At 36.4% G+C, this 15,960-nt stretch overlaps 1 protein-coding gene across 1 annotated transcript in view; it reads right to left on the reverse strand.

Moving 5' to 3' along the window:
- FRMD6 (FERM domain containing 6) overlaps window positions 1–15,960 on the reverse strand; it is a 167,830-nt gene that overhangs the window by 128,155 nt on the left and 23,715 nt on the right. The window contains exon 2 of the mRNA XM_044664740.1: window positions 9,279–9,527. Within this exon, the coding sequence (XP_044520675.1) occupies window positions 9,279–9,377 (99 nt within the window). The 5' untranslated portion in view covers window positions 9,378–9,527. The remainder of the gene's footprint in view (window positions 1–9,278; window positions 9,528–15,960) is intronic.

The raw sequence follows: 15,960 nt of genomic DNA on the forward strand, positions 1-15,960 counted from the left end.
CATATATATATATATATATATACGTACATATACACATACATATATAGCAACATATATAGCAATATATATATATTGCTGTTACTCTATATCATTTTCAACTACTATATTTTTGCTGTTGGATATACGTTCTGTTGCACTGTCTTTATTTGTACCATCCTATATTTGAACCTGAGAGAATACCTTCATAAAAGTCCATAAATTAGTTGGACAAAACTTGTATTAGTAACCTTTAGATAAGTTGATGTGCTTATTGTAAATTTTGAGAATTTTGGTATGTTCCTTGAATGTGCATTGCTTATTGTACTACTAAATACAGGTTTATAAAACGGGTTTTAAGTTTAAAATGTCCATTAGTCCCAAATGTGAATGCATACCCAAAAGCTTTAGACTATGGAAACCTGCCACTGGTTGTTTAAATATTATGGGACTTTGCTTCATGAGTGTGTCTGATTCCAGGAGAAGGGATCACAAAGGAGCACAGACTTAACCTGCATAGTGTCAAATGAGCACACAGGTCAAAAAGACAAACCAATCCTAGTAGGACTGATAAGATTCTGCACCAATACAAGAGGACTTGAACCTTGTGTGAGACTCAAGGTTGTGACTGTTAGACATATGTTAAATGCAGGACTCCTTTTATCACACTTCCTATCAAGTACCTAATATTGGCTGTTCTGGCTCCCCTATCCCTGTGAGAAAAGGAAAAATCAGATCGGAGAATGCTATTTCCCATCTTCTTCAAAAGGCTAGTTCCTTTTCTAACTTTCATTCTGTGGCAATTTACTGTAGTACTGGCTGCTGAGTGGGTAAAGTGCATGATTGCTATTACAGGCTTATTGGACATAAATCATTTTAATTGGGGCCTGGTTCAAGGACCTATTATAATTTTATTTTTCCTTACTTTTTCCTTACTATTTTAGCCTGTGTTAATATTTAATATTGTTACCTTGATATTCATTAGGGATCGTGGTATATAGTTTTTTCTTTTTGGTTTGCTTCTGCCTTGTTTAGATATTGAGAATATTTAACAAAAGTCTGGTAGGATCTCTTCCCATTAAAAAAATAATTTTGTAGTTTTTTTCAGTTTATTACACAAATGTATACATTTATAATTATATATTATATGTACATTAATATATAATTATATAATATTAAATTTATACACTGGTATAAAGTGAAACAGCAGACCCCAGATGGTTTTGTTATAAAAGCTATGTGTGATGTTTTTAAACTTGTACAAAAGGAATTTTTTTCTATTTGCTACAAATAAATTCTCACATGCTTCAGTGAGCACTTAAAAACCATAAGCTTCACCTGGTCATCATCCTTAGCCCATCCAAGTTTGATAAAGACTTGGCAAATACTAGTCACCCTGTAGCTTAATTATTTCTCCATATTTCAGATGCTTAATTATAGTACCATTGCAGGCAAATTTCTTCTTGAAAACCTTCACTAATTTCTTTTTATTTGAATCATTAAGATAGTCCAAAAAGTAGGAAGTATCTTCTTCCCGTTTATCTGTTGAATTATTTGTACTAGTAAAGATATTTTTTTTAAATGGAGGTTTTAGATAGTAGATAAATGACATGGTTTCTTTTCCTCAGTGAAAATAAACAGAAGGTGATGGTAGTTAAACAAGTGTCAGAAAGTGGAGCCCTTCTGCTATTTTTTTTGCAAAGTATTTAGACTAGTATTGGGATTTTTTATGATTATTTGATAAAATTTACTTATAAAACACATCTGGTACTGCACATTTTTTCTCTGGTAGTTCATCTGAGGTGTGTTCAAATTATGTTTCTGAAACTGGGCTATTTAAATACTTTGTATTTACCCTTCATTAATCTAATTTTTAGGTAATCATCTATTTCATTTCAACAGTTGATTTTGTTGGTATATAATGTGTCATTTGAAATTATTGTAAGCCCTGGGAGACTACAACTCCTAGGACTCCCTTCTACAACTTCCCCTGACAACTCCCACTTCCTTTGTGGGAGGTGTCAGAGAAAGTATTAAGGAGAGAGTTTGGCGCCTTTTCTCTCTCTGTACCCTGGAGCTCTCTCTATCCTGGAGGGTCTGCTCTCTGATCCTGAGCACTCTCTCTTGGTGCCTTTTCCCCTTTCTAACTACCTCCTAGTTTTTTCTAGACCTTCCCTTTTCTAATTAAAATAAAACCTAGCTATTCTAAACCCTAAAGCTGCTCTCTGATCTTTTATTTGAGCCCCTAAAGGGATCTGGTCAATTTCCCCATGCCGGGGCTGGGGACACTACCTTCCTTTCCCTTCCTCTACCTTTCTCTTTCCTTTCTCCCATCAAACCTTCCTTCTACCTACCTTCCTCTCTACCACCCTCACAATAATCAGACAAAATATTTTCTAATAGGGGCAGCTGGGTAGCTCAGTGGAGTGAGAGTCAGGGCTAGAGACAGGAGGTCCCAGGTTCAAACTCGGCCTCAGCCACTTCCCAGCTGTGTGACCCTGGGCAAGTCACTTGACCCCCATTGCCCACCCTTACCAATCTTCCACCTATGAGACAATACACCGAAGTACAAGGGTTTAAAAAAATTTTTTCTAATAATTTCCTTTATTGTGAATTTTCCTTTTCTTTTTGAAACTGGTCATTTGGTTTTCTACTCTTAAATTAGTTTTGCTATTGAATTTACTTTCCCCATCATCTAACCCCCAAAACAAACCAAAACCCAGTTTTCTCTCTCATTTCAATAGTTTTTTACCTTGTTCTTGATTATATCCTCTTGGATTTCTCAAAATTTTTGTTTTAGTGCTTTTTTTTAAAAAAAAGTTTATTTAATTAATTAATTTAGAATGCTTTCCCATAGTTACATGAATCATGTCCTTTCCCTTTCCTCCTTCCACCCCACCCCCTCCTGTAGCCAACAAGCAATTCCACTGGGTTTTACATGTGTCATTGATCAAGACCTATTTCCATATTATTATTTGCACTAGGGTGATCATTTAGACTATATCCCCAATCATATACCCATTGACCCATGTGATCAAGCAGTTGTTTTTCTTCTGTGTTTCTACTCCCACAGTTCTTTCTCTGGATGTGGATAGCGTTCTTTCTCATAAGTCCCTCAGAATTGTCCTGGATCATTGCATTGCTGCTTGTAAAGAAGTCTATTATATTTGATTGTGCCACAGTGTATCTGTCTCTGTGTATAATGTTCTCCTGGTTCTGTTCCTTTCACTTGGCATCAATTCCTGGAGATCATTCCAGTTCACATGGAATTCCTCCAGTTCATTATTCCTTTTAGCACAATAGTTTTCCATCACCAACAGTTCAGCCATTTCCGAACTGAAGGGCATTCCTTCATTTTTCCAATTTTTTGCCACTACAAAGAGCATGGCTATAAATATTTTTGTATAAGTCTTTTTCCTTATTATTTCTTTGGAGTATAAACCCAGCAGTGGTATGGCTGGATCAAAGGGCAGGCAGTCTTTTAATACCCTTTGTGCATAGTTCCAAATTACCTTCCAGAATGGTTGGATCAATTCACAACTCCACCAGTAATGCCCAATTCTGCCACATCCCCTCGAACATTAATTTCTTTTGCTGTCATATGTGAAAGAGAATTCTTTATTGTCTATTCCTGAGCTAACACTAACTTAAGTATAAGCTTAAACTAGGTGGAAGAGCTAGCAAAGCACTTAGTGAATTCACATCTGACTTAGTGCTAGGTGAGAAGCCAGCAAGATACTTGGAGAACTCCACCTTTTTTTCTAACTCAGTCAGAAACTTGTGAATTCTTTTAAGAGTTCACACCCTCAGAAACTGTTCAATCAGGAAACTGTGAACCCTTTTCATGAAAAATTGACCTTCAGAAGGTGCAAAGTTGATCTCACAGACACTTCCCCCTGGGCAGTGCTAGATAATTTGTAAACTGTGATTGGGGGAAGGGGAGAGGAGACAAGAAGTCACCATAAAACAAGCCCTAAACTCAGTCTGGGGAGATGGTCTTGGAGAAGATTGTCTGAAGGTATTGTCTTCTGGGGTTAGCCTTCTAACTGCAGAGAGTCTTTGCCTTCAACTTGACCCTGGAGGAGCTCCAGCTGAGGACTGTGGCTGAGTGAAAAAGGCTGACCTCTTTTCCCTGACTTGTTCTGGAGGTACTAGACTCCAGAGAGGTCCCTCATCTTGGAGGAAGCCTTGTGGCTAAAATCCTTGTTTAATTTACATCTGGGCTCCCTTTGCTGGGATCTCTTAAGCCCTGCCTGGTTTGGACTAGGCTGGAATAAATATCTACTCTCTTTGATTTTCTTACTTTCACTCTTTCTCCTTTTATAAATGAAGTACCATAAAAAAATCATTTGGAATTGAGTAATAATTCCTGGTGACCACACTTATATAAATTTAGTCCAACCCTTTTATTTTTAAGCCCTTACACATACTAGCCAATCTACTAAGTGTGAGGTGGTACCTCAGAGTTGTTTTGATTTGCATTTCTCTGTGTTTTGGTGTTTCAATGGGCTTTCTGATGTTGCTTTGCCTGTTCTGATTATCCCCCTAATAATTCCATCATATAACTTTCATATGAGATAGAATGGAATTTTATAAATCAAATGAACTGCCTTGTTGCCTCTGCTTGACTCTTATCTTCTAATTTCCCAGTGAATTGTATGGTGAGTGCCCTAAAGCTTTCTGAACTCTATATATACTGGCTTAATCCTACTTTTCCAGTGCTATTACATATTACCCCCCTTCACATACTGATCTAGTCCAGTGGGCCTTCTTACTATTTCTCAAAAATAGCACTCAATTTCCATATCTTTGAACAGGCATGAGGCCTTTCTTTCTCCTCACTTCCACCCCTAAAAATCTCAAGTTCCTGTAAAGACTCAGCTCAAGTTTTATTATTTTATATGCAGACTTTTTTGTCTATTTGTACTTTGTATCTGGTTTGTACATGTATATACATCTCCTATATAGGTATATCCCTATGCCCATCTCCCTTAATGCTGGAGCCGATCTCCCTTAATACTGGTGACTTTATTCTGTTGTTTCTGATTTATCCTGTATATATTTTGTCTGCTTATAGTTGTATATTGTCTCCATTAGACTGTGAGCTCTTTGAGACTAGGGACTATCTTTTGGTTTGCTTTTTATCTTCAAGTTTAGTATGGTGCATAGTAAATGCTTAATAAATGTTTATTGACTGAATGTAGATATGTGCGTAGGCATGTACATTTGTGTATACACACATAACATACTCCTGTGTGTATGTCCATACAACATAAGTGTATATGTACATATATGTATGAACAGCTAGGTCACACTCAGTAGATACAGGGCCTGGTCTGAAGTCAAGAACATTCTTCCTTCTGAATTCAAATCTGGCTTCTGACACTAGCTGTGTGACCTTGGGTAAGTAAGTTAAATTCTGTTTGCTTCAGTTTCCTATCTGTAAAATAAGCTGGAGAAGAAAATGGAACACCGCTCTAAGATCTTTGCTAAGAAAATTCCAAATGAGATAACAGAGTCGGACATGACTGAAAAACAACTAAACAACAACAAAAAAGAGTAAAATTATACTGATATATGCTTACACATATAACCATTTATGTAATGCATCTAAATATATATATGTTATAATGTTATAAATGTTATAAAGAAATAACATTCATACACTTGCATCTAATATTTAATACTTATGCCTACACATACACATGGACCTATACCTACAACCATTCTTCTACCCAACTATACATATACCTAAACTCACACACATGTACCCAAAATATATGTACATGTAGTTATGTACACATATACACATACCGTATAAAGCTAACTACGCAAGGTGTTTTCTAGAATATGTTACCGGAGAGCAGAGATTTTCATTTTTGTCATTGTCTCATTAAAACCTAAGTGTCTGATATAAACTAGACATTTCATAAATACTTTTTGATTAAGTAACCTAAATCTGTAATATGAGGTTCATTTGTGTTCAGTGGGAGAGCCCCCTTGCTCGTCCTGCTCTGACTCCTGTCCTTCTGAAGCACCTTTTAAAGATCAATTTGGAAGGATATTAAGAGCAGTTTTAGGACTTTGCTTCTACTACGCTGCCATCTTGGCTTGCGCCCCACTCCTCCCCCATAAGGTTCATTTGAGGGAACCGGGAAAGTTTATCAGGGTAAAAAAAAAGACTCAGAGAACAGGATAACTCTCTAAGTATTAGAGACCTGTTCTGTTTGACCCTAGACCCAGAATCTAAAATTGTTTCTGTAAAAACTTCCTACCAATTATAGTTGTCTAAAAGTATAAAGTGCTGCCTAGAGAGGAGTGGGTAGATTCTTCATCTTCAGAGGCCTTTAGGATTAGGTTTTTCAAATACGTTAGACAATTTTGTTCAGTTATAGCTTGGGCTAGATGGAAGACGCGTTTCCTTCCAACTCTCAGGTTCTGTTTTACATTCCTCACAAGCTACATTTTTTTAACCTGCTGTTTCTCATTCAGTACATTCAATACTCCATCTCTTTTCCTTTGCATAGTTTTGTCTACATGACTGGAACATTCTCCCAATTTAACTCTGCCTTTAAAATCATGGATCATAGAATCACAAATGTAAAATTGCTGGGGGACCCTTTCATGTTATAGATGAGGAAACTAAGACCTAAAGAGGTTATAAGACTTGCTCAAGGTCTCTAACAAGCATTAGAATAAGGATTTGAACTTGGGTCCTCTGACACCAGAGTATGTGCTCTTTCCACTAAACCAGTGATGGGCAACCTTTTGAGCTTAGTGTGTCAAAATTCGCCAAAAAACCGAGCATAACTAGGTGGTGTGTCACTTCAAGAAAAAAACCATGATATTTATAGTTTAAATAACAAAAACGTATAATTGTAATATATAACTGTATTTAATAAGCCAAAATAGGTAAATTAATATAGAATTGTCATCTATAGTGCAGAATGTCTACACTACACTACAGCAAATGTTTCATCCTGGGCATGTGGCCCCATACTTCTCTGTATGCGGCCACATGTAGCCGCGTGTCATCAAAAATGGCTACACATGTTAGTGCTGACATGTGTGTCATAGATTTGCCATCACTGCACTAAACCATGGTTCTTTTCCCTGGTTTTCTTTAGACCTAGCTCAGGAGCCACCTGCTATATAAAGGCTTTACTGATGTGCCCAACTATCAGTGTTAGTTATAGCTCTCTTAAAATTACTTTGTATATATTTGTCTGTGTACATGCCAAATGTGAGCTCCTTGAAGACAGGGACAGTTTCATTTTTTTTCCTTTGTATTTTCACTGAGTCATAACAGATACAATATACCCAGTACTTTAGAGTAGGTACTTAATAAATGCTTGTTGACTTGCACTAAATTGAGTTGCATAAAAAAGAAAATTAGAATCTGGATTTTAAAAAAAAGGAAAGAATTATTTGCATGAACTAATTTTTTTCCTCTAAAAATTGTAGAATATGACTGTCATTTTTAAAAAGTGAAACTACTGTTTCATTAGGATAGGGAGGTCCTAGTCAGGAACATCCTCTACCTGCAGATTGGCATCTCTTAAAATGTTAAAGTTTTAAAGAATTGACCAAAATGAACAGGATTTCCAAATGTTTTAGGCAGAAAGCTGTTTATCTGTCAATCAAAAATATTTTTTTTTTTGGATTTTACAATCCACTACAATTCAAATGAATAGATCAGATTTGAAGCTAAGAAAGAGTCCATAAGCAAAAAAGATTAAAATTAAAAATCCATTGAATTATAGGGATTGTATATCAAGAAAAAATTTACATTACTGTAATAAACAACTTTACTAGTTATGTTTTTATAAAAACCTATTTTTCAATCAAAAGAAATATCAATATAAACTTCCTAGAATGCTTTATCTTGTCGTATTCTTTTAAAAAAAAACAAACACAAAAACAAAAACAAAAAACAAAAAACTTTACCTTCCATCTTAGAGCTAGTATGTATTCATTCCAAGAAAGAAGAGCAGTAAGGGCTGCCCAACTTTTTAAAGAGGGGGCCAAAGGAAAGGAAATGCTCATCTGTCAGTCTGTTTCTAAGGAGACTCTTTCAAAGTTTCATTGTATTGTATCCTACTCATGGTATTTATCAGATTAGGAATAATGTCCCACTGCTGGATAGAACATTTCAGGGGGCCCGCATCTGGCCTGTAAGCCATCATTTGCCCATCACTGGGCTAGGCAATAAGGATTAAGTAACATGCCCAGGGTCACACATTTAGAAAATGTACAAGGCCAGATTTAAACCCAAAACCTCCCATCTCTAAGCCTGGTTCTCAACCCACTGAGCCACCTAGTTGCTCTCAAGTAATATTCTATTAAATAAGTCTATTAAAAGACAATATATAAGTAGATAAAGATAACCAAAGTGAAACAAAGTGGCCTTCTCCTTCTTAATTGTCTAATTCCAAAGAACAGGTAGAAAAAGGAAAGAGATAGAGGTAAATGTGATTTGTTTGGATTTATTATTTAAAATGGCAGCTAAGTGGCACAGTGGATAGAATATATGAAATCAGGAATACCTGAGTTCAAATCTTGCCTTAGATACTTACTTGCTGTGTGATCCTGGGCAAGTCACTTAACCTTATTTGCCTTAGTTTCCTCATCTATAAAACGCTGGGGAAGGTAATAGTAAACCAATCTTGTATCTTTGCCAAGAAAACTTGAAACAGGGTCATGAAGAATTGAACACTATTGAACAAAATTGTTAAAAATATGAAATTGAGGGTGGGAACATTGAATTTAAATATAGAGTAAAATTGGGCAGTGAATCCTCAATGAATTTATAACCACTATTCCTACTATCTATTACTGCAAATAACTAAAAATAATCTATGGCTATCGAGATCAATGTGTTATCAACTAGATTTTATATAATTTTATTATATATTATAAAGAAAAAAATTTAATCAAGAGTTTACTATAATCTTAGCATCATTACTAAAAACAAAATGAAAGACAAGCAATTATTAGGCCTTCAAGTTTGTGGGTGACACCTTTCTAAACACACTTCAAAGGCAAACTTTATTCTTTTCTTAAGCTAAAAGGTTTGCCAGAACTCTCAGGCTACCTACCAAGTCTAGCAGGGTAATATCAACAATTACTAGATTATGAACTTAAGCCATAAATTTTGCACATATACAATATGATTCCATAATATTACCAAATGGATAAAAACAGTATCCTTATAAATTGACAAAATTTTCTATCATAAATCTGGCAGATGCAGGCAAACAGTAATACATTATTTATTAATTTCTGGTGTTAGGTTTACTTACATTTATGATGATATTCAGAGATTTATCATTAGGTAGAAAAATACAAACACTCCTGCGGTCTTGCATGACTCTGTTATTATGAAAGTTCAATCTGTTCATTGTATTCTGGGCTTACTATATTGGCTTAGTCTTGTGCTCTGAGACCTTGTAGATTCCACAGGTTCAGAGCACTCAAGAAACCAAATATTATTCTTCATCACACACTTCACAAGACAGGAAAGATGGCATCTATCTCCATAAGCATCATAGCTGAAAAAAAAAATGAAGATACTAGTATAATACAAAGCTTATTCAGACATTGGGGGGAAGGAAAGAACTTAAACCACAGTATCAATATTGTTGACTTTTCATATCACATGCTAAGAAGCCAGATTTCATGTTTTAATAATGCAGAAATTGAATTTTAATTATCTCATACTCATAAGAACCTACTATGTACAAACCACTCTGGTAAATTAAAAAAAAGTATAAGATGGTGCCTTTCTTCAAGAACTTAAAATTTAGCTGAGTGGTGCAAACAAGAGAGATTTTTTTAGGCAGAAAAGGTAAGATGTGAATTACACTTTGAAGCATGAGTAAGAATTAAGAGTGAAAGTAAAAGAGAAGGTATTCTGGGCAAAGTGAACAGTATAAAAACATGTATAGAAGAATACACAAGGTATTGTTAAAAACGTACATGCTTAGCCATCTTTTGGCAACATTAGAATTAACAGTTAACAGGTTATTATTAACAGATAACAGGTTATCTTTTAGTCATTTGGAAATAGGAGGCGGAAATAATCCCTTTCCCTTCTTGATTCCAATCAGAGGTGAGCCCCCAAAAATCATGTTGATTTGATTGAAGCAGGTTTGTGATCTTTGTGAAGAAACAGGGTATGGTATCCTTGATTCAAAGCTGATACGAGATAGCATTAGGGTCACATTATCAGCAAAATGGCAGAATAGTGATTTTCCAAAACTATTCAAAATAATCTCAAGAAGAAAATAGTTTCACAACTAGAATAAAGCTAAGCCCACAAGATAAGAAAATTGAAACAACAACAAAAAAAACCCAAAACAAAATCAAACCTCATGAAATAACACTGGACAACTGGGGTTCCCACTCTGTGTTCCCACCCCAAGCCTTTAATCACTTTGCCAGACACAGCCAACACAAGAAACCTGGGCAGATTGTGCTTCAGATCAGAGGGACTCCTTCTTGAGAAACCTCTAAGACATGGCCTCAATCTGAAATCATTCTACTCTTCAGAAGAGGAAGAAAACATTGACTCAGTTTATGCCTGTGGAGGAAAAGAAATGTAATCCATGTAAGTTTAGGAAAACAAAGGAAAACTATAGGGTTTTCCAGCTTTGAGGGAAAAGGAATTAGAACTCTAATTGGTATCAGTCTCTCTCCAAAGAATTTATTCTGAAAAAGAAACAACCTTCCCTCACACCCCTTACTGAGAAGACTGAGAGGATAAGACAGGGTCTTATGATTTGATATATAGAATGACTTCCATCTGTCCAAACCCACAGAAGGGAGGCGGGGAGGGCTATGACATTTACAGTCTTGAGTGCATGATTTTCTGTATTATGTACTCCTAAAGACTCACATGATCAGGAAAAACCCATGACTATCATGGGATTCCCAGTTTAGGGCAAAAAAGAAACTTTTGAAACTCACTGTTCCTTATTCCTTCAAGTTATCTTACAGTTTGGCTTTCTTCCCAGGGTATAGATACACTCTTCTCAAGGCTTTTGAAAATAAGTCAGGAAAACTAAAAATGTTTATGTGGTGGCAGTGGGGGAGTAGTTTTAGTCTAAGGAATAGTAAAATAAGGGGTCTTGAAAACTGGGGTTACAACAATCCAAATATTACTCTGAGAATTACACACTGAATCTCATCCTATACATTTCATAAAGAAATATTTCTAAGATAGCGATATAGCAGAACAAGGCCCATCTAAAACCAAATTTAAAAATCAAGTCAAATCAAATTCAGTTAATACATGAAGTTGGCAAAGATGACAAAAAGAGAAGTTTATAATTGTTGGAAGAGCTTCAGGAGGAGAGTAGTGAAACACTACTGGGAGAACTATAAAGTTTCAAACATTCTGGAAAGCAATTTGGAAATATACCCCAAAAGCTACTAAATCAGGCATCCTTATTGATCCAATATTACCATTACAAGGCTTATACCACAAAGCAACAAACTAAATGTGTGCTAAAATATTTATAACAACTTTTTTCCTTTTTTTTTTAAATTTTTTTCTATTGATAAAGAAGTTTTTTCCATGGTTACATAATTCATGTTCTTTCCCTCTCCTCCTTCCATAGCCAACACATAATTCCCCTGGGTTTTATATGTGTCATTGATTAAGACCTATTTCCATATTATTGATATTTGCACTAGGTTGATCCTAAGTTTAGAGTCTACATCCCCAATCATATCCCCATTGACAACTGTTATAGGCAAATTTATAAGGTAAGCTATAAAGATAGGCAAAATAGATATGTAGCAATGCACAGGCAGCAGGAGGCAAGATCTTGGCTGAGTGACATGGACATTCTGTATAGAATACAGCAGGAGTTGGAGAAGGTGGTTGAGTAGTGAACTGTCAAGAGCTAAAGTAAAGAGCTTGGCAGCTGGGATCCTGTTAGCTGTCTGTATCCTGAAACTTTGGAGACCTTGGGTGTAAACATCAAACAAGTGCCTAGATTGAGGAAAGGACAAGTCACTGTAATTGGGTGGACCAATTACAACGTGCCTTTAATCTTAGTTTATAGATTTACTAGCTGACCAAAGATTTGTTCCAGTACCTGTAACATCAAGGATTCAGCTTGGAGGAGTATCTCCTGTGGAGAGAGAAACCCCCTTGTATCTAAAGTCCTTGGCAGCCACTCCTGTTCTAGCCAGACTGTCTGTCTGCGCTAGAGTCAGAGAGAAGCCAGCCATTCTAACTGACAGTTGGCTGTGCCCCCTTTATTAGTTTAGTCAAACTCTCTCCCACCTTCCTTCCCTTCACTTTATTAAATTGTTTATATAACTTTGTTTATTTCCTTCTCCACAACCAACAAGGACCCACTATTGTGCAGTTTAACCCCTGGCTAGAGTTAGAGGGACAGTTAGTCTCAACTGCTACTCTCTCACTCCTGTCACCACTCATTCCCAAGCTCTGTCTTTTTTTTGTGGGAGTGGGAGTGATTCCCTTGTGTTATTTGTGTCCTGGCAGTTAACCAACTCACCCCATCATTCCTCCTCCCTCTACTAGTCCCCAGTGTTATATTTACCTGCTACACGCATGTGATCAAGCAGTTGTTTTTCTTCTGTTTATAACAACTTTTTGTTGTATCACAGAATTAGAAAAATGGGTACTCATAAATTATCCTTTTCCTGTTTTGACTCTAAGGTAAACCAGTTTGACTCTAGTTGAAGAAGACTTCAGTCTTCTTTTCTAGAGTCCCTTGCCCCATCATCCTATTACTGATATTGCCTAGCCATGCCTCAAACCTATACTACTCACAATACCCACTGTATTCTACCCTGTTCTTGTGTAGCTAATGAAGATGGAGGAAAATCACAAAACCAAGTTCACTACAAATTTGTTACAAATCTCAACTGGACCACCACTACACCAAAGCAATCTACACCTTCTTAATCAATGAACTATTCCTCTTATCATTAGCTTTTCCAAAACTACCATAGCTCTCACTCCCCCTACTCTCTGAGCCAAAAAACTTTCCTTATATTTCAGTGAAAAAAACTGAGGCTATTCTCTAGGACAGTGAAGGTGAACCTTTCAGAGAAGAGTGTTGGGCCCTGCCTCCTCCAGATCAAGTGCTGAGTCTGTGCTCCCCCAGAGGCCGAGTGCCATATGTCTGCCCCCCACCAAGTGCCAGGCACCCCACCACCACCGTACAGGGGAGGGAGAAAGCACTTCCACTGGGCTGCTCAGCGGAGGGGTGGGTGAAGTGAGGAATGTCCTCAGCAAGTGTAGAGAGGGGGAGGGGAGCAGCCCAATGACTCCACTCCCCTCCAGCTCTGCCACCTGTGAACTGCCCACCTTACCCTCTGGGTGCTCCCATTGGGCTGCTGGGAAAAGGCACAAGTGATGGAAAAAAATGTCATGAGGCACAGTGGAGAGGGGGAAGGGAACAGCTCCACCCAAATCCCTCTGCCTTTGGCAGTTCTGTGTGCCATCTTTGGCACCCATGTCATAGGTTCACCATCACTACTCTAAAGGCTCTCTCTTCATCACATAACCCAGAAGTCTTCTGCCACTACCTCTCTCATATGAAGAAGTGGCTTTTCTAAGTGCATAAGTAATCCTATATTCTACAACAGACTGCCCCTTCTATAATCTATTTCCTTACTAATCTTCAATCTCTTCTCATCTATTGGCTGTTTTCCTATTTACCATATACACACTCATATGGTTAAAATCTTTGAGGTCATCTATAAAAGGCCCTTTCAGTTACTTTCCTCACTCTAATTCTTCATTTGGAATCTACAATTTCATAATTTGGTTCAAACTATTCCCTCCAAAGTTACCAATGATCTTGTAAATTGTCCAATCTGATGATCTTTTCTCAATCTTCATCCTTCTTGATTTCTCTACAGCCTTTAACACCCTCTTTTTTTACTCTCTTTAGGTTTTCATGACACTTTCTCCTGGTTCTCCTCTTACCTATTCACCTAGATATCCCATAATAATTTAAACTCACCAGTACAAAATCGGACTCATTTCCTATTCCTCCAAAACCTCTCTTTTTCCTTTTTTATTATTGTAAAAGATACCTACCATCCTTCCAGTCACCCATGCTCATAACCTAGGTAATTCTCAATTTCTCTCATTCTCCTCTATATGGAATCAGTTGCCAAGTCCTGTTTTGATTTTTGTTTTAATCTCTAACATACTCTCACTTCTTTCCTCTGACACTATCACCAACTACTCTGAAGGCCTTATATCTTATACCTAGAGTGCTGCAATAGGCTGGTAGTTGGTTTTCCTGCTTCAGAGTGTCTCCTTACTCCAGCATGCCCTTGACTTGGCTGATAAAAAAGATTTTCCTCAAAGGTCCAACCATGCTACCCATTCACACATACTTGTTCAATAAATGTCAATGGCTCTTGATTATCTCTAGCTTCAAATATTAAATTCTGTTTAGATTTTAAATCCCTTAATAACAAAAATCCTGCATATTTTTCCAGTTTTCTTACAGTTGTAAATTTGTAAAGCTTAGTAAAGCTCTACAAACTCAGCGATTCAGTTAAAATGGCTTTCTTGTACTTCACATACATAACATTTTCAACTGAGTCTATTCACTGGCTGTCCCCCTATGCCTGCCACACACTATTTCTTCTTATTTCTATCTTCTGTCTTCCCTAATTTCTTTCAAGTTTCTAACAAGCTTCTCACTTTCTGCAGGAACTCTTTTCCTGGTCCTTAAATCTGTCTTCCCTCTTGAGATCATCCTCAGTTTTATCCTATATATATCTTATGTAAAAAATAAAATTAATATGTAAAATGATAACTTTAAAAATATTATGGTTTTTGTAAGATTTATTAGTAGCCACTAGAAAATAAAGCCATGTGTCATGCTAGCTAAGGCTGTTCAAAAGCCCTGCTGTTACCAGTTCTCACCATGCTGAGTAGCAAAAGAGAAAGTAAAACTCCTGCCCCTCAGTTTTATCCCTCTGTCTACATTATTGCGTAGTAAGCCAGTGGGCTCATGGGAAATGTAGTTCAAGGATCCCAATATTTCCATAACACATTCCCCGCCTGAGAGCCAAGGTTTGTATGTCGTCTCCCCTATTAAGAGTCTTGAGGACAGGGACATCTTTGTGTGGGTCCTTTTTTTTGTATCCCCAATGCTTAGTACAATTTCTGTCATATAGTAGTAGGTAATTAATAAATGTCTGTTGACTATTAGTCAGATTAGAATCTACAAGAAAATATTAAAAATATTGTCTGCTGAATATGGAAATATATATTATAAGATAGAACATGTATCATGTATATTAAATTGCTTAGCATCTCAGGGAGTGGGGAAGTGATGAAAGGAGAGAATTTGGAAATGAAAATGTGAGGAAACAAATGTTAAAAATTGCTTCTACATGTAACCGAAAAAAACATATCATTGAGAAAAAGAATATTGTTCTCTATTATAAGGTTGGGTATATATCAGGAAAAGAGAAAAGAGATATTTGAATGCTGTGAATACTATAAATAATAAACCATAATAATACATTTTAAAAATTAAGTCAAGATTATTTCAACAGATATAAAAAAGTTTTTGACAAAATATGTTAAAAACACTAGAAAACAAAACAATACATACACTTCTTCAAAATGGTAAACTATCTAAAACTAAGAATTCTCTTTATCCTTAATGGAGAAACATTTTCCCCATTTTCTTTTAAACACTGAGTTCCAAATCCTCTTCCTCCCTATAGCTCCTCCTACACCCATTAAAAAGGCAAGCAGTAGGATAATTATATATGTGAAACCATAAACAATTTCCATATTACCACACTGCAGGGAGAAAAAAGGCAAGAAAAAATAAAGTGAAAAAAGTATGTTTCAATCTGTACTCAGAGTTCATCAGTTCTCTCTCTGGAGGTAGATAGCATTTTTTCATTGTGAAACCTTTGAATTATATCACTGTATTCATTAGTAGCTAAGACTCACAGATGATC

This window comes from Gracilinanus agilis, chromosome 2, assembly GCF_016433145.1.
Source record: "Gracilinanus agilis isolate LMUSP501 chromosome 2, AgileGrace, whole genome shotgun sequence".
Taxonomy (NCBI): domain Eukaryota; kingdom Metazoa; phylum Chordata; class Mammalia; order Didelphimorphia; family Didelphidae; genus Gracilinanus; species Gracilinanus agilis.